At 44.2% G+C, this 20,134-nt stretch overlaps 1 protein-coding gene across 1 annotated transcript in view; it reads right to left on the bottom strand.

The window, feature by feature from the left end:
• Positions 1 to 20,134, bottom strand: part of LOC119461266 (ceramide kinase-like) — a 104,745-nt gene that overhangs the window by 14,014 nt on the left and 70,597 nt on the right. The window contains exons 2-7 of the mRNA XM_037722497.2: positions 14,028 to 14,408; positions 10,138 to 10,266; positions 8,236 to 8,299; positions 6,342 to 6,562; positions 3,585 to 3,737; positions 1,933 to 2,047 (exon numbers count right to left, since the gene is read on the bottom strand). Of these exons, the coding sequence (XP_037578425.1) occupies positions 1,933 to 2,047; positions 3,585 to 3,737; positions 6,342 to 6,562; positions 8,236 to 8,299; positions 10,138 to 10,266; positions 14,028 to 14,408 (1,063 nt within the window). The remainder of the gene's footprint in view (positions 1 to 1,932; positions 2,048 to 3,584; positions 3,738 to 6,341; positions 6,563 to 8,235; positions 8,300 to 10,137; positions 10,267 to 14,027; positions 14,409 to 20,134) is intronic.

Genomic DNA, 20,134 nt, shown 5'->3' with positions numbered 1-20,134 from the left:
CGTTTCATAAAACAAAATGCTGAAGTATGAACTGAAATAAATAAGTGTGGCCGCTTTCATGCCAATATAAAAAGTTTCAATGAGCTTCCAGGATCAGTGCCCGTCCCATTTTTCTTGCTTCCTGATTTCATTTACAGCATGAATTCCCCCAGTTCTCTACTCTGCTCTGGTGGCAGTCAAGCTGTCTTATCACTATAAGGGGTGATCATTTGTAAGTTTTCTGGAATTTTTAAAGATCGCCTGTGGCAGAGAGCATAATTCTTGCCCTTGAGTTGAATTATTCGAAGAGGCGGACATTAATAGCACGAGAAATTAAAACAAATGTTCATATAATTGCCAAAAATTCACTAATTAACTTCTAAATCAATTACTTTACAGCACATACATATTGCAATTGCAATTTGTAGCCAGTGAGCTTGCAAGGCGTATCCTTTTGGAATTAGGTTCCAGAATAACACCAGTTTCGAGATATTTCCCAAAGTATGGGGTGAAATATATAAGCATTTCAGTTGCTTTTGTATCTCCAAACTCCAAACATATCTCCCAACATATCTCCAAACTGGTGTCATTCTGGAAATTCATAGTATACCTCGTCATTTTCTGCGGTTCTAACATTACTTAACAGGGCAATGGATGGGAGATAGAAGGTTGTCTGTGAGGGAGAAGCTTTTCGGCATGCAAGGTGTGTATCGGCAGTAAATTGAGAGACACAGCTAGATGTAGGTGTGAATTCTAGCAGTATGCACGTGTCACTTACGGTGACACAGTTGGCACGTCAAAAAATAATCCTGCACATGTGATCAGCAGTGCATTCCCTACAGGTGCTAGCTGTTAATAGAGACATGTTTAGAGGAACGACAACACATAGAACACCGTTTTTCTTGCACTGCTTCCTCGCTATCAATAGACTAATTAGCTGGAATGAACAGATCGCAAGTTTGCTTCTCTTCAGCTAATGTACCTTCTCATTATTACCAGTGGCAGCAGTCTATTTAAGTCCCCTATAGGACAAAAGCATTTACCAGCAGTCCACCGTTGCCCCAGTCCCGCCTCAGCCAACTTCATCCTGCAAATTTCCTAATCTGATTGCTCACTCTGATCCTCTGTCACCATCAACTGGCACCCATTCTGATAATCTAAAAGACAAGCCATTCCAGATTCTGCGTATTACATGTCTTCTCTAAATACACTTTTTCCTTTAGAAGGAGTACTGATGCACATTTAGTAAGTTGTAGAAACCTTATCACACACTTTATCCATACAAAAGAATGACACTTAGCAAGAATTAAGGTTAAGAAACGCTTGAAAAATACCTTAATTTGACACTAAAGCTGGTCTTGAAAGGCTGCACCTGGCCTCATTGAAATTATCAAGACATCCTAAGAGAGACCGAAATTTGCGTGCACCGTGCCGAGATAAGGTTAGGGATGATGACGTAGCTCACAAAAAAATAAACAAGAGGACTGTGCCCGTTTTCTCTGGCTAGCATAGCCAGAAAAAACATCTTGCAGCAGCCACATTGATTGCAGGAATGGAACTAGATAATGTAACATCATGATGCATCAACCTTGTATAAGCATCAAAACTGAAAGTGGTTTGAAGAAACAAGTGTTATAGTAAATTATTTAGGATGCTCTGATGCTTGGCAGTACTTTTTTAGAGTTTATTTCATTTAATGCAATAAAATGATGTCAATACTGTCATGTCAGTACAGTACTCCTTTGATCACATATATAATAACATCTATACCTTCATTTACTCTCCAATTCTTTTCCGCCTGTCACGTTTACCCAAGCTGTCACCAATTTTCTGCCATTCAAATGATCTAGCACTTGAAATTTCGGAGTAACATTGTTGAACAGACACAACCAGCAGCAAGTCGGTCCATCACAGACATGTCAACATTTAGCTTCCTTGATACAAAACACCCACCCTGCTCTACATCGGTCAGTTCCCGCAGGGTCGTAATTGGCATCAGTCGTCTCTGGCTGTACGAGCAGCTTCAGTTCCCCTTCATAGACGTGGTGCTTCAGAAAGGTCTGCCAGCCTGCAATGTTCCAACAAGCAAAACAAGTTGCCAACTGAACACTCAAGTGAGGGACAATTTCAATGGACATTGTGTGGCATGACCTGATCTTCTTCTAAACCTATACAGTACTCACTCATGTAAGACCTGAACTTTTTTTACAGAATCTTGGCAGGGCGCGGTTCCTACACAAGCCGGGCATATTACCACACACAAAACAGCAGATGCCGTCAGCATTATTAGTATTTGATATGAAAACCCACAGAAAGACCAAGATGACGAGTCACAAGGACTAAAGTAATGCAACGAAAAAGAATAGAGCGTGCCAGTAGGGACAAAACATAAAAACACGCACGAAAAAAAAGAAAGAAAGAAAACATGCAGGGCGTAACAGCATATAGAATAATGCAAACACTGGCTTACACACTGCCCACCCATTTATTCTGCTTTCAAACCACTGATCAAGGTCCACTTCATTGCTCATCATTTCAGCTCTCAATGTCATGTCGCTCCCATCGTCATCGAAGCTTACGAACTGATCAGCAGATTACCAAAGATGCTCACCCTCGGCGCCATCCATGCTCATACAGATATTCCAGCAGCATTAAGTTGAACTTTAGCAATGATATCAGTTGAACGTCATTAATTCAAAATCCAATCTTTAATTGGTGAAACTTCTTTTTTCTTAAATTTTTTATGTAAAAAGTGCGGGGTGCGGGTCTAACCCGAGGGCAGATCAAGCACAATACGGCATTGCATGGCAAAGGTGACAAGTAGACAGTTGACTGACAAACAACTAACCAACTCGCCAACCACTCACTCAAGTAAAAAGAAGATACCAGTAGTCACTGCATGGCATAATTTAATTTTTTATGCAAACTCTTTCGTGCAAAAGCAATCTCCCAAGAATTATTCCTATTCCAGGAACTTTAATGGAGAATGAGACACCTTGGAGTGGTGACTCGCTAGGTCGTATTAGTCAATGTTACTGGCAGCGACATGGTCACTCATTAGTTATCAGTGAGGGTCACTCATGAGACCTCTGTCAATCAGCAATGTGAATATGCCTTTAGAGCTGGCAGAAACATGTTCTTGCAACTTCTTTCATCTTTATACCTAAACAGGATGATGTGAAATCTCCAGAAACAAGCATGGCATCCGCTTTAGTGCCTCAGCACTTACCTGGGGTTGCAGTGCATTTCTACCACCCCAATGATTATTTTATGACTGCACTACTGCAATCACTCCACACATTTCATCACAAATCAGTGAGACAAAACTTTTCTGTACAGAATGAACCAGTACTTCTCCAAAAGCTAACATAAGACAAAATGAATATTTAGTACCAAGCAAAAAAAAAAAAGATCATATGATAAACACAACATTACAAGACCGTCATCCCAATTATGGTGCATGGAATAGGTCTTCCATTAAAACATGAAAAGTGGGGCAGCTTTTGGATATTAGTGTGCTGGCACATCACAATGGTGATGACATGAAGGGTGCCAGCATTAAATGAAAAACATGAGCAGGAAAATTGGGAATGTGAAATACAAACCAGTCCAGTTATAGCGCAATGGTCCCATCCAGCGAAATTTCTCACTGGCCTTGATGTTGTCTCCAAAGAAGCCGTAAGAAAGGAATCCCGAGGAGTAACGCACCAGGCGTTCACCGCTGTGGATACTCGCAACATCAACACCTATTTCAGCCCCTGTAATAGAAGAATCATCTTTTAGAAAATGTGCAAATACATGCAGTCAGCAGTAGCAGCTGTAAACATTGCTAAAGGGCCACTGAAGAAAAATATAAAGTCAAGCTAGAGTGATATGAATTATAGTGCCACGAAACGTCCAATAACGTCATTTTTTATTTACACGTAGAATAAGGCTGGTATAACGTAGTGATTCGTTTCTCTCAGTTTTATTAATTTCTTTTCATCTACCATTCACGACCAGCTGATCCAGGTGATGATGTAGGTGAAGAGGCGCTTGGACCTATTACAAAGCACAAAAAGGAGAAGAATTGGAATGGAATTGCTACATTCTCCAAGTCAATAGCTGTTGTGAGGAAATGACGCAAACATAGGGCAGAATTGGTGCCCATACAGTTGAGATGTGAACAGGCTCCCACAACATAACGTGTCCATCTTATAATCAGTAGACTGTAGTCAACAAACTACAATTAAAAAAGTAACGCGAAACATTTTAACATGAACAAAAATGCCAGTTTGGACAATTTCACTGAATTTATTCCTGCAGAATAACTCGCATGCACTACCCCTTCCCACTGTTCTGCAGGCAGCGTTTGCTGGAGCCCAGCCACCTCTCTTTACAGGTGTCCAACTGAAAGTAAGCAATAGCACCCTGCAGGGTACGACCACCAAGATCGCTGATGCACCTTAATTAAGACACCTACATAGGTGACCTCGTCCGTCACAGAAGACTTGCATTGTAAGAGGATTGTGCCACCTCTCAGACATAAGGGAGATTTAGTATAGTGGAAAACAGCAAACGCAAGGATTTAGCGTTAGCGTTAGTGTTGCGTGCTGCAAACTGCGCATGCGCAGAACGTAAACGTAGCCAGAACTCTTACGTACGTACGCTATTTCCGGAATATAGCGTTCAACGCTAACGCACGCAAGGGATTCCGTACGTAGGGCAAGATGGCGGCGCCTGTTGAAGCGAGAGCCGTCCACTTCGGATCTATCGAGTCGTCGGCCTGCACTGTTCGGCTCATTCGTTCCCCACTAATGCTCGTGTTTGCTTTAGGTTTGTTTGATGATGCTTCGACAGCAACGTACAGGTGACAAATGGACGTTGTTTTCTATATACGTTCTCGATTAGCGGCGGAGTAGGCTTAACGAGAGGGTTTGCTCACGTTTGCTCATGTTTGCTGTATCCGCCTTGAGATGGCGCCCAAGTGTGTTAGCGTTAGCGTTTTGCTCCGTTCCGCTATTCTAAAACACTACCTTGTACCGCGCAGTGCAGCCTTTCTTTGCGCTAGCGTTGCGTCGCACGCTAACGCTAACGTAAGCATTTTCCGCTATACTAAAACTCCCTATTATTGTCTCTTTAGACACTAACTACGTGTTCTGCATCACAGATTGGTCAATTTGTGGGGTTTAATCACCCAAATCAATGTAAAGATTATGAGAGGCATCATGTTCAAGAGCTCTACATTGATTTTGCAAATGTGGATTTCTATAGTGTTCACCGAGATATCAGTAAACAAGTGTTCTTGCATTTCAGATTCCAGCCACTGCCCCAGTAGGGAATCAAACCCTCAACCTCATGCACAGCAGCAGAATGCCATGTCCACTGGCCTCTGCATCATAGCACCCCATTTGTTTGCAAGTGCCCTACTCACTTCCAGCTTACGGCACTTGCACTGGCATCCATGGTTTGAGTGGTTAGGCACAGAAAGCACAAATAAAAGTAATAACACAATCGTTTGTGTCTGCGTCTTCTATGCTTAACAATTCAAACCATGAATCTTTGACCTGCTTGCTCAGCACATTATAAGCAAGTGACACCGGCAGGTGCTTTGCATAAACTGTGCTTGTTCTCGCAGATTCTACAGCTAAAGCGACAAGAGTCTGTGCTCAAGAAATTCGTATGCTGTGAGGCTGCATGCACAGTAGCTTTACGTAGCATGCGTAAAACATTCAAATCTTTTAACGAAGCCCCATCTGACACGAAAACAGCTTCGTTATATCCTTTATATTCGTCATGAGTGTACATGGTGAAAAATAATTTCGTGAATTGGGTCTATGCAAAAAAAGAAAACAAAAAGGGAAGCATGCATGATGCCTATGACAGGTCCACAAAGGGTCTCCCGTCATTTTGAATGACCCGTCGGTGGCTTGCCATGCTGATACATGGCATGAGAACATGAAATTATAAACGTGATTCACATCATTGATCATATGCAAGCTGTGCAATAGAAGTGGTTGCGATTAGGGATCGGCACGTTGGCTTGCAGCTGTGGGCCAGTCAAGCCAAGCTGTTGGCCAAAATGCACATGCACATCCAGAATATGCCATTTGAACTTGCTTTTGCTGAGTATTGGACACTTTTACTGCCAATATGCATACTTTTAACCACAAGTAAGACAATTTGCTTCACAGTAACCTATACTGTTTTTGTTGTAAGCAGCACAACACTCACTGAAATAAAGCACGGCCAACCAAAATTCACATTTACTTCATTACATCCAATAATTTGTTATATCTCTGTTCGTTAGTTATGTCAAGATTCAACTGTGCTCAGTAAATTTAGTCAAGTAAGGTTTGCTTGAAGGAATAGTTTATTCTCACCCATTGCTATAAGAAGTGCCGATGTTACAGGGCTGTTTTCTCCCGTCGTGGTGCAAACCAGCGCATCCGTGGAGCCAGCAGGGATCACACCAATTTTTATTGTTCCCGGCTGCAGCCGTGAATATGGGTCATTCGCATCAACCCCAGCGTCACGCTGCGCCCTCAGCAGCACGCCGTTGACAATTTCATTGACCATGCCATCGCCGCCAACACATACGACGCTGCATAGACATGAGTAGACGGAACATTAAATCAATGAAAGGTGCACTATGCCCAGCGCACAATCAAAATAAAAACAAAGCTACTTGAATGTACTGCACCGACACTCAATCGATCAATCAATCGATCGATCAATGAATAATGTTTTATGTATTTATTTACGTGAACTGTGGCTTGACAGCAACACAGAGGCATGAGAAGAATATACGTACATGATTGCATCAACACACAAGCATAACACACCAACATACTAATAACAAATAACTAACATACTAACAGAATGTTGAATTTTCACGTAGTCACGTTATGGTGCCGTGTTTGAAAATTCAAGCGTAACTTGCTTGTAGCATAAATAAACCATGCGAAATAACAGATTCATATCAATTCAAAGACGTGGCAACACATCACATAGACAATGCATTTCTGAATTCAAATACGCAGTAAGGACTTCCCACGTTTCGAATTGCCTTCTCTCATATCAACACTCTATTTTATGGAGCTTAAGGTCATAAGCTAAAAAAAAAGTATGGTGCTTTACTAGAGGTGTGGATGAGCCACATTTCCGAGTGCAGGCATGGCCTGGGCCCACTTCTTGCATCAAAAACCCAGCCGAGCTTGATGGTAAAGAACGAGCTCGCCCAGCTCAGCCCGGTACAAAAACCTTGAGACCCGTGCCCAACCCGGCCTGACCAAACAATGACTTTCTTGCGGTGAAAAACTATCTTTTCAGACTAAATGAAACTTTATTTACCATGTTGAATTAAAGGCTAATTAACTGTACAAAGCCTACTGCATTCAGATATAGCACTGACAACCACAACATAATTTATTATGCAAAAACAACAAGCTGTCCAGTGACTCAGGCTTTGAACAAGTATTCCAAATTCTTCAAATTCTGCATGTCGTGATCTGAGGCCAGCCTGCCATACTGTCCATGCTCTGGGCTCGAGTTGGGCTCTGTACGTAGCCTGGCCGACAAAAAGATACAGTAGCCTGAACCAGCTTGGGCCCGAGTCAAGGTAATGTTGGGCTGCCTGAGCCAGGCCTGTGGGCCAGGTCAGGCACGAGCTTTCAGATCACACGGAGCCTGTGTGCACCTCTAAGCCTTTCCATCAGGTTCAGCTTTGATTATCAATAATGTAAAGCCGTATGCACCTTTCTGTGGACGAATAGTTTATTTACTGCAGTTAGTTTTTTTTTCTGTGAGAATACATGAAAGCCATCAAAAGGAATATATACCGAGTAATATAAAACTAAATGAACATGCATCATTAGTGAGTTCACAACAATTCTCATTAAGCAAACTGTTTCTGGATTAACATGACAGCACTCCCACTCATGAGACACTGAGTTCATTCAAGCTTGACCCAGTAGGACTCAATGAATTCAAACTCGGCGCCAATGCATGACATTTAGCTCCTAGGTGCACAGGCTAACAATCAGACAACGGTTATTCTGTCCAATTTCTTGATTTTGCAAGGAATCGGGCACACAGACTAGCCATATGCTTTCTTCTTCAACTTTGCACTTGAAAAAAGGGGATACTTGGAATGAAGATAGTATAGCCCTTTGAAACCCAGGAAATGTATATGGTACTAATGTTGGTAGACAGTTATGAAAATGCACAACTTTTTATGCGCTTTAACTTATGTACTATAAATAAAGCAATACATACCCATCAAAGAGAGAAAGGTCCATTTCGAGAAGGCATTCCTTAGCATGACCCGCATACCGTGTTGCTGGAGAAAGGTAAAACAAAGGATACAGTCCCATTAACCTCACAGAGCAAGGGAATCCGAACTGCGGATTTTTGTACGTATTAAGAGACAGTCCTAATCAATCACTTAACTATAGCAAAAAGATCTCGTTATTGCCACACATGCATTGCTTTTGCTTGTTGTAAGTGACCACTTTTGACCAAATCAGTGCTGTTATCAGATCATTGTTCAGTGCAAGATGCACATGCTGTATAAAATTTTATTAACTTTGTTGTGAACCTGATAGCGAGATAGGCATTTCTAATCAGCTTGCACATGCAAGTCGAATAGTGTTGAACAACCTCAAATCTAGGGCACCATTGATTGCTCTGGAATGTGTGGTGTCACAAGTATAACTAGCCGATGGACTCGACCGTTGTGTTTTATAGATTCCATGACTGATGACTGTGCTCCTTGCTATTGTTGTAATTCGAGCATTGCTTTCCTTTGAGCATTTATTGAGCATTGCGCCCAATAAAGAGATACTCTTTATTTGCACTCTCTGGTAGCATTTCTGCTTCTTCACCATCAATAAGTTGTGACAGTGCTTCGAGGTGCTTATCGCATAATTTATGAGCGACATGTTGACAGAAACAATGATGCAAGGGGACTGCAAGACCATGAATTTGTGAACCAGAAATCCAGGGGCCGTATTCTGAAACGTTCGCCCAAGGCGAAATTTCTTTTTTCGCTTTCAGGCGTACGTTGATTGGCTGTTTTAGCAAAATTGGATGAGCTGATTGGGTCGTTGAGCCGGACGTCATTCAATTTTGCTCAACCAGCCAATCAGCGCGCACGCCTGAAAGCGAAAAAAGAAATTTCGCCTAGGCGAACGTTTCAGAATACGGCCCCTGGACAACTGAGCTACACTTACACCTTTCAATAAGGTTACAGCTTAGTCTACAAGCTATTACCATCATGGCTTCATTTGGAAAGTCAAATAGTACCTTAATAAGGACTGTTCTCAGTCCTTATAACTAGTCTATATAAGTTTAAATGACACAGATGTTGCTTACGAGAGACATTACCATCGTGTAAAACATGATGTGATAAATAGTAAGCATCATTTGTAGCATTCAGCAAAAAATACAAGACGCTTTGCCTTTGAGAGCAAACGAGACACAATAACAATAGTTTAAGTGAACCCACATCTCTGATAAATGCATTTACACAAGTATATTTCACAGCACCTTTGTCATTTCCAATGTATTGACACTGTCTTACAATGTGTGCATCTTGCTGATTGACTGACCTTTGACCCCTACGTGACAAGTGTTTCAAGATTATTATCTGCCAGAAAAAAAGAAATCCACCTTCTCACTGTCATTCTCAGCATGCCAGTGCTTGCGTCTCAAGACTCTAGACACCCATAAAGCATGCGCAAATCATTGCATGTGTCTTTTCATCGTTGCACTTTGCATTTCAATGCTCACACTGCCAGACACTAAAAACTCAAACCTTCTGCGAAGCACTCGCAATGTGCCTCGTCTAAATGCTTCGCCACTCGTAGGTCAAGCTGTGTAATATGCTCCTGTTACTGTATTCCGTCACCTCAACAAAAGTGCAGTGTTGTAATGTTTAGAACACTTGGCTAGCAACTGGAAGTCATGAGTTTGAACCCCGCATGGAGACAAGAAAATTTCTTTTTTTCTGCTTCGTGGCATTTTGTGATGACTAACCAGCCAAATGATCTATCGAATGACCAAAGTATGTGAAGGCCTGCTCGTGATAGGTAGAATGGCTATTGCCATGTTTTAAATCCAGTTGCTGTGTATTTCTATACACCATCTGTTTATACATATTTGGAAATTGATACCCACTGATTAATTCCACAGAGATGCCAGCCATTTGGAATATGGGCGCCACCTTGCGCTGGTAGATGATGGGCGCTCGTTTCCGACCACCGAAAGGATTGACAAACACAAGCAGCTTTCGTGGCCTGTCTGATCCTGCAGAAATAAAAACAGAAGTTTACTAAGCACGGTGTTTAGACCAGCAGATACAAATGTAGCATGTACATCGCTGTGTTCATTTACAGGCTAACTTGCTAAGCCGAGTCTTTTGTTCCTTTAGAATGTGATGTAGAGCTTCTTTAATGATAAACAAGTTACTAGACCCGAGAAGATGCTGTTGTTGTGTCTTTTCTTGATTACTCAACCTGCCGCGGCAGCTTAGTAGCTGTGGTGCTTCGCTGCTGAGATCGAGGTCATGCATTTAATCCTCGTTGCCATGGCCGCTTTTTGATGGAAGCGAAATGCAAAAAACGCTCATGTACCATGCATTGGGCTCACGTTACAAACCCCAGCTGGTCAAAATAAATCTGAAGTCCCTCACTATGGTGTTCCCCATAATCAGACTGTGGTTTTGCCATGTGAAACGTTAGAATTTAATTAACTTAATTTGATTGCACAGCCTCCTCTCAGGAAATAAGCAGCCATCTTGCTAATGCAGAAGCTTTGTTTACTGATAGCCTTCACATTCCTTTTTAGTGTCCTTTTAAAAGAGTGCTGACACATATTTTCAGTAATGTAGAAACTGTACCACATCCTTCTCACGCACAAAAGGAAGACATTTAGCAAGTACAAAAGTTGGGAACGCTTATAAGATGTTGGATTGATACTGATGATGTTGGATATAAGAACTTGGTCTCGACACAAGATCAGGCATCGTCGACATCACTGCTATGTCATGACACAGAGCAAAATGTGCTGATGCTTTGTAGCAATAGGACCACGTAGTATGACATTGCTCATAAAAGAAAGTTATGCGGATGCACATGTTGGCATCTATGTGAAGTGAAGCTTTCGTTAATTAAATGCTATGTTAATAGTTAATTAAATGCTATGTTAACTGTTCATCTTCTGCCAAGCATTTTGCAGCATAATGATTACGTGTCTGCCCGAAAAGACAGCAAGATAGCAAGACGTGAAAAACCCCGCCACACGACCTTTGCAACCGCAGAATAATCTCTGGGATCAGCCGACTCTGCTGCGGCGCTGTCTCCAGGGTCAGTTCACTGTACTATAGCATTGCACTGTCTCCAGCATTGGACCATTTTACTCGGCGAGAAACCGACAGAGCAGACGCGCCATACCTCGAGAAAGAAGGCATAGACATCTTCGCTTTAACAAAGAAATTATGTGCATGAAGGCATATATTTGTTGCAGTAAAGATAATTAAGTATTGTTTGTCGTTTCATTGCATGATTTGGCAGAGAACAGAGTCAGCCGCTGCCACATTATAGGGATAGTACAGATTAGGCAACATTATTTTTTTTTCTATCTATTCTGCTATTGTGCTAGTTAATATTAGCAATCCTTTGTGCACATTCTTCTATGTAATTTACAGAATCATGGCAGTTACTTGCTGTGTGCCTTGATTTTTTGGAGGGCAAGTCAATTGCTGTTCCCAGGCATTTATCTCTGCCTCTTTCATATGTTTATGAGGAAACTCAATAAATAAATAAAGTAAAGACAGATAAGGCAACTCATTATATGAGTGCTATTCGGTGTGCAAGCTATTCCGAAAGACAGCAACAGCAGCACCAAGCAACAACAGTCATGGTCAGCAAGGTCCAGGAGGGTCTGCTGAAAACGATACACGCTTTAAAAATAATAACCAAAAGTAGCGTGCGCATTTCTTCTGGCAGCGCTTACATGTGGCAGCCGCAGCGATCAATGTACCATGACGTCGCGACTCAATTACCGCCCTCCAAAAACTGAAACTGGTTCACAGCAACACGTGTTATATAGTGTTTTAGTAAATCATGTCTGGTACACTGACTTTTATACAAAGGTTGAACGATCATTTAATTCACCCTGCCCCCTCAAAACAGAAGACAAGTCGAAAATATCGCGTTTTCACTCCTCAAAGACTGAATAACTCCCACAGTATATTTGTGACTACGTACTATGTTCGAAAGGGACACTAAAAAAGCTAATTTCGAGCAGTATATTTGTAAATTACGCACTTCGAAAATGCCATGACATCCACTCTTACCATGAGGATAGACACTTTAAGTCAGAAAAGATGCAACAACAAAAGACTATTTTTGATAACTTGCACTGAACCACAACAATCTAAATACGAAAGAAATACTATGAAATCTATGACATATACACTGGCGTACCAGCGCTGGCACCTTGACGCGAAATTCAACAAAACAAAACTTTCACCTTCCTTTACCCCCTAATAATCGAACTATTAGCTCTAAAGTACTGAAAATGGAGGTTTGAAATACTTATTCAGTCTGAACTATCAGCAGCGTAGCCAGACTTTTTTTTTTTTTTTTTTGGTGGGGGGCTCATAGCTTGGTGTGCCCTTCCCCCCGGCAACACCACTAGAACTGATTCAGGGTTTCTCTTGAGTGTCCCTCGCCACTGCCTCGTTAAGTGTTTACAGTAATGGTAGCAGCCAGTCGCAAGACGCGGTGCAGAGGTGTCCGTCATGCCTGCGGTACATGGTAGCTCAGGAGCTAGGTCCAGTGGTTACGGCGTTGCGTTGCTGAACACGCTCGAGGTCGTGGGTCCGATCCAGGCCCGCATTCCGATGGAAGCGGAATGCAAAAAAACATGTGGTTGATCCCTCTTATATAGGAATCGGTATAGAACACGAAAGTGAAACGTGTCTTCACAGAAGTAGTGTAATGTTTATTGCACATTGATATATAATGTCTATTGGTGTTTTGTGGCTAAAGCGCCCTTAGGCGTTGATGCACCCACGCTGACGCCTGGTGGCACGTCTCCTCCATCACGACTACCAACGTCGATGACCATGAGCAACTGTCGTGCATTTGGAAGCTGCACTACGCTGCACACGCTAGCACAATGCGAAAGACGAAGCACGTAACTGACACACTAATACAACGCGCAAGACAAAGCACGTAACTGAATCGTCACCGAGTCAAATCAGCGCGTACAGCGCGTCGTAATTGCAGCCTCCGCGATCAACTTCAGAAACATTTTCAGAGCTAATTGCGGAGGCCACGCTCCGCTGTGCTGAGTACGGTGAACGCCACCTAGTGAACGCCACGTAGGTGGCGTTGGTAGTGCTTCTTGATGCTAGCGTCCCTTCGAAAGCTGGCATCGAGTCGTCGTAGTGCTGAGACCACCGAAGCGTTCACTGTCGGTGCGCGTTAGTGTCATAATGCAGTACTTCTCTTTTCTGCTCGTAGGCGGCGGCACCGCCCCGAGCAAGAGCGCGGGTACACGGAGGAGTGTTAGATATATAAGGCGCGTCTGTGTAGCTCTCTGCAAATGCGTTTGTGGCGCAATGGGTTAAACGCTCGGCGATCTATCGTCGCGGACCGAGAGGTCGTGGGTTCGATTTCCAAATTTTGCATGTTTGTGGAACTTTTTCTTCTGGTTTCTTTCTTTGTATTATGTTCTATGACGTATTTCCGTGACGGAAATACGTCAGTGAAGTCTTGGTGGACCCCGGCATAAAACACTTTCGTGTTAAAAACGCTTAACCCGGAGTCCCACACTGTACGTACGGCGTGCCTCATTATCAAATTGCGATTTTGTCGCTCTCAAGAAACACCAAAGCTAAATTTAATTAAGACGCTGTTTCGTGTACGTGTTCATATACCGCTCTTGCGCTGTGTTGTCTTTTTATTTGTGCCTTCTCGTGTCGGTGTTACGTTCCTCGTTGCATCAAAAGTGTTCCTGACGATTCACCAACAAGCCCCCCATCGATACCCTTGCCGTACCCCTGAGCCTGTCCTGGACCGCGTCAGCCCACTGGTGCACCAGCGCGTGGTCGCTGCTCCTGCCCGAGACGCCCCGCAGCACGAGGGTCTGCAGGCACCACGAGTGCCGGTGCACGGGCTTGGCCACATGGAGCCGCAGCATGGCGTCGCCCAGGGACACGCGGCCGCCGCCGTCGTAGCCGGTCGTCGTCGTCGTCGCCACCACTGCCGAGCCCCCGCCGTCGGCCGCCGACGTCACGAGGCAGGCCGCGCTGGCGCTCACGCTGACCGGAAGTCGCCCGCCGCCGCTGGCGCGCGTCTGGCCGCAGCCCCCGCTACAGCAGGGCCAGGCCTCGGCGGTCACGACCCTCGAGAGGGGAATGAACTCGTCGTACTCGGACTCTGCGGCACGTGGGGAAAAAAAAAAAAAAAAAAAGCGACAGACGGTTATAGTTATTATTGTCTGCTTTCGACAGACAGGGCGAGGTGAAATTACAGTCGACTCTGAATTATACATCGAATCTGAAGGGGATCTCAGAAAGTTCGATATATAGGTTTTGCAATATGTAAAATAAAAATTTTATACAGAAATTTTCAAGGGGATTTTACTGGTGTTCGTTATACACAATAATTCGTTATATATGTGGGTCCGATATATCCGGTTTCGACAATATAAAACGCATATATATATTTAAGCAATGAATAAGATGCATTCACGACTCGGTAACTGCACTGACAGTTGAATAGTGCGCTAGCTTTCACTACGACTTCCGTTATTTCCGGTAGCATATGCATATATTAACGGTCGTGGAAAAGAAATGCACGCTTTTGGTCATGAATATTACCAACATGAAAAGCGGCCGGCATGCGTAAACAAGTACGTCGATTTCCTAAATCTTCTATCAGTAGCAGCCTATTTCATCCACCAACATTTCATGTGAATTAATGTGCTTCATATGTAAGATGTAGTACTGCGGTGGCAGCCGGAAGACAAGTCGGATTCACACGACACGGACTGCATGGATCGCTGATTGTGTCCACGAAAAAAAAAAAAAAAAAACGTGACGTGTCTCACCACGATGGTGTTTTATGGCGCAACGGCCAATGATGGCCAAAGAGCGTCAAGAAATCGTATGGTGTTGTCGATGGTGCAATCAATGACAAATGGTAGATGTACCATATGACTGTATAATGGACTAAAACTATTCGCAGTAAAGTGCGTAAAATATACTGTATATGTATTAAAACTCTGATGATAACATGTGAGGTGTGTGTGAATTAACATAAATGATAGGTTACGAAGTGATTGATAAAAACGTAAAAATATTCAAGCAGCACTATAAAGCCTCACCCGATCTGGCCCTAATTATATTGTACGCAGGGCAAGGAACCACGTCTACACTCGCAGCAGCAGCCTCCGATGAGAGGTTGAGAGTTGAGATGCGGATCGCTTGGATGTATAACATGTAGTAAACGAAGATCATTTTTAAAAAAAGCTAAAAGTGACTTGCTGGCAAAAAGTGGGTCATTGCCAAGGAACATCGCAGGTTGGAGTGGAATTTGCTGAAGGTGTGGCAAAGGAAAGTGTTCTTTTTTTTTTTTTTTTTTTTTTCCTGTGAGCTTCTACTTTAGGACATTCCAGCAATTGCGTGGAGGACAGTCGACATCTTGCCACATTTGTCACAGCTATAAGCGGTTCATCCCGAGTCAACAGTGAAGAGTGTGTGCCATACGTGTGGCCGATTTAAAGTCGACTGATGAACACCTCAGTTCTCTCGTATCTTTTGTTATGGGTGGACAATTTCGCAACTGTGGCTTCGTGCCGTGCAGCCTATCAGGTGTCTCCGTACGTGCCTCATCGGTGACAGCGAATCACGCCGCGCAAAACAGTGACATATATATCTGCTTGCGGGGCGAATGTGCAGCAGCTAGGACGGCGTGACGCGCTCTTCCGCGCGGACTCGTATTATACAGCCTCATCTGCATGACTCGGCGAAATTTATTTTGAAATTTATTTTCCGCTGTCGTTTTGGGGGACGGAACCGGCACGGATGACAGGCCTGGTGGGGAAACTTGCATGGGTACGGGATGTCGAAGCTGGGGTGCGTAGGAGGGGCCCGAGTCATTGGCCCGTCATTGGCCCGAGTCTGTCATTGGCCCGAGTAAATATAAATCACAGCCATGAGCCAGCATTTGTCCATGGAGCGAAAGGTGGAAAAGAGCGATCTAAAAGCTTCTAAGCGTTGCGCTTCGGCAACGCAGAAGCAAAAAGGAACGCTACGCAAACGTCTTTCGCTGGGTATAAAGCTAGCCGGCACAAAAGTCGAACTGCACCGGCGGAAAAACACGTTTCAAGGTCCCGCTCGCCCATCGAAGTGGGACCTCCCTCCCCCCCTCCCACTCCTCTTCGTCTCAATCTTGCGTAGGACAGGGCGCGCCCGCTAAAGCACTGCAAGCACGCGCGGTCCCGCATGACAGCACATCGGAACCCGGCGGCCGAGAAAGCAAACACCACACTTGGCCCCGACTTCACCGAGCTGCAGGCGCCACGAAAGAGCGGAGGCTGCACCGCGAGGCAAGGCGATGCAGGGACCCCCGCGTAGCTTGCGTTACAAGGACAGGATTCGTTCGCAGAGAGCATATACGCACTCGCACGTTAGGCATGCGAAAGGCGCTGCCCTTCGATCGATGAAGAACCGTGAAACCGCATTCACTCGCGCAATGCCCGCACCTTCCACACAAAGTGCCAAGTTTCTCAGGAGGGACGGCATATATAGTGGTGGGCTCCGAAATAACTTTCACCACCTGGGTGGTGAAAAGTTTGTACAAAAAAATTTTCAAGGGGCTTTTAACGCTGCTCAGTATGCGCAATAATACGTTATATGTGCGTTCGATATATCCGGATTCGACTGTACATAGAATAGAAGTGTCCCAGGTGTATCAGTACACAACAGCTGCACGTTCTGTGAACTCGTCGCCGCGCATTATGCGCGGTGTCAGCAGGTACGTATTGTCATTAAATCTTGTTAAGCAGCGCGAAACGACAACAATTAATGGATGCCAAAGCGGGATGCGACGAAGACAAGCGCCTATTGTCATTAAAGCCTGATTCGTACAAGACCCGCGTCCTCACTCCTCACTGAGGAGTTAAAAATACTTTACGAGGTTTCGCCGCGGAGAGTGTTCACATCAACGCTTGTAGCTGAGCAGGATAAGTTCGGCAACGAAGGCTGGGAAAGTGACAACCGATGACGAACAAAAGCGTCCTAAGTGACTGCGACTGCATATTCTGCGACTGCATATTCTGTGTAGCGACTGCATATTCTGTGTAGCAGTGGCGGTGTCTGCAGCCAGTCATTAAGCCCGATTCGTATAGGACTCACGCAGCCTGCTAAGATCTCGGCGAATAAAAAATAAACGGGGCGGTCTTATACACGAATAAATACGGTACACGGTGTGTTGCAATCAAGTACAGTCCCCTGCATGCCTTTACACGGGGAAGCGAGCACGCGGCCGTGTGTTCAGTTAAGCCATGGAGCACGCTATCTGTTCTTCAACAGACGAGGTACGGAGGTATCGAGAAGTCACACATGCGCTCGGAAAATAACCCCGAGAGACAGTAGCGCACCCAGGATTTGTGCCAAGGGGGGAAGGGGGGGGGGGGGGGTCAATTTTTTTTGTAGGGAGGGGGGGGGGGGAGCAAGCACTTTGCATAACATGCAATTTCTTTGCTTTAGCCAGACGAATGCAACAGCAAATAAAATGCCTACTGATTAATAATAATAATGACACCAAGGATGATGACAATGTTTATTTCTTCAGCGTTTTACTCAAAGTAATTTAAAAGTGAATGAATAAATACAAGACAATGATCGAGTTTTTGTTAATCAGGAAAATTGGACCTCAAGCCACCTCCTAAATTGTATATAATGACAATGTGAACAGAGCACCTTCTGAAGGTACATGTTGGACTGGTGGGGCTGGACGCGTGGTGTGTGTGTGTGTGTGTGTGGGGGGGGGGGGGGGGGGGGGGTTACAACCCCCGAACCCCCCTCCCCGTCGGTGCGCCATTGCCGAGAGAGTACGCCGTTGTCCGATAATCCTTCCAACCGACCTCGATGCCACCATGCTGCGCACAACTTTGATGGAATTCCTAAACGGTGAGCCTCGCCCAGCATGTCGAGGCCTGTTTTTCGTTTATTACACCACATATATACACAGAAGCGCGCCGCAATGCACACGTCAAACCCGACGTCCCGTATTTCACCAGTCGAGCATGTGAAGCGGAAAGCCTCCGCTTTTTTTTTTTTTTTTTCTCTCTCTTTCTCTCTCTTCTTTTTTTCTTTCGGCATTGACAAAGTGGTATAAAAAACGAAGATGACGAGGAAATTAACTCTCTCTGTGACACGATAAAGGAAGCGTCTGTTCACGTTTATCGCATTCTGCGAGAAACGCCCCTGTTTATGTGTATGCGTACGCGTGTTCGAGAGAGACAGGCTGAGAATGTGCGTGTGTTTGCGAAACTAACGTCCCACTCAAACAGTGTATAGAAAGCACTCACATATATCGATGTGACATCTGTGACACTGTCTATACGGTCCTAAACCACCAACAACTGTCTATAGAATTTCTACAAGCAGCTGACCCCTGCTTACGCTTCGCCGCGTAGAAAAGAAAGTAATGCAGGGCAGTTGCCAAGAGACGCGCTCTTGGCTTTCGAAGCGCGCTTCGCGCTCGCTGAGAAAAAAGAATGTATATATATATATATAAACGCGCGGCCGCCGGGTCAAGGCGTGGGATAAACAACGGTGCATTGGCAAGAGACCTCTGAATAAACGTTTGAAACAACAACAACAACGGTATACAGCACCGGGTACCCTTGCCTCCGACAGCACAGTGCTGTATATATACGCGAAAGGGACGAGCTTATATAGTTTAGTCACGGTCAGGCACATTCAGTGTGCTGGCAGCCCCTCTAAGGAAAGGAAGCGGCTACCAAAACAAGCGCAAACAAACAAACAACAAACAAACAAACAAACAAACAAACAAACAAACAAACAAACAAACAAATAAGGACGAGACAATGAACTATGTAAGACTGCGCACGACGATTCAACTACAAAGGCAAGTCTATTCTGGGTTAAGGACAACACTCTGAGGATATGACGTTCCAACTCCGAGCGAACAATCGTCCACAAGTGAAAGGCGCTGACCATGCAGTTGGAACGATTCCGCATCCCATATGGACTATGCGCTATAAGTTATAAGCGAAGGGAATTCCGACCGGATGTGAGGCGCATTACGGATCGCGATCACTTCCGTGGATATATACGTTTTCACGCGTGACGGCCGTGAGGTCTGGAGTGAGGCTTCACAGGGGCGACGTTTGTTCTGCCGGCGGGCTTAGCTAGCCAATCACCGTCGGCAGAAAGTGATATCCCCCGAAAGAGTGTCCGACCGAGAATATACCACTCCAGAGTGCGTCCCTGTCAGTGTCCACATCTCTCCCATCAGAAATCCGCCCACCTTCTTTTGGCTTTCTGATCGGTCATGGAACCAGATATAGAAGCCACAGAAGAGAGAGACCACCAAGGAAGTCCTTGAATTACCACGTAAAAGGAAAGAAAGAAAGAAAGAAAGAAAGAAAGAAAGAAAGAAAGAAAGAAAGAAAGAAAGAAAGAAAGAAAGAAAGAAAGAAAGAAAGAAGAAAGAAAGAAAGGAAAACGTATTCCTGTCTAAACCGAGAACCACAGCACCAAAACTGCGCACCACGGACTGCGTGGCAGGGCTCCGCGCGTTATACCTGTCTTTAAGCAACGCCGAACAAAGCACTGTCAACACACATGCCATTCTGGCTAATTTAGCAAAAATCAGCGATGCTGTATACCGTTCACGGGGAACTAAACGCAGACATCGCTTGCGCCGTAGTGAAAACGCAGAAATGATAAGGGTGCAATAATCTTGCACACAGCAGTTATCTAGGGAGTTATTCCGGAAAGCTCCTACCTTCTTGCATTTATCTATATATCTATCTAACTCTATAGTTCCATGTTTATTATTATTATTATTATTATTATTATTATTATTATTATTATTATTATATTATTATATTATTATTATTTATTATT

The sequence above is a fragment of the Dermacentor silvarum genome, chromosome 8 (genome assembly GCF_013339745.2).
Source record: "Dermacentor silvarum isolate Dsil-2018 chromosome 8, BIME_Dsil_1.4, whole genome shotgun sequence".
Taxonomy (NCBI): Eukaryota; Metazoa; Arthropoda; class Arachnida; order Ixodida; family Ixodidae; genus Dermacentor; species Dermacentor silvarum.
This window is presented reverse-complemented; position numbering and strand designations above follow the sequence as displayed.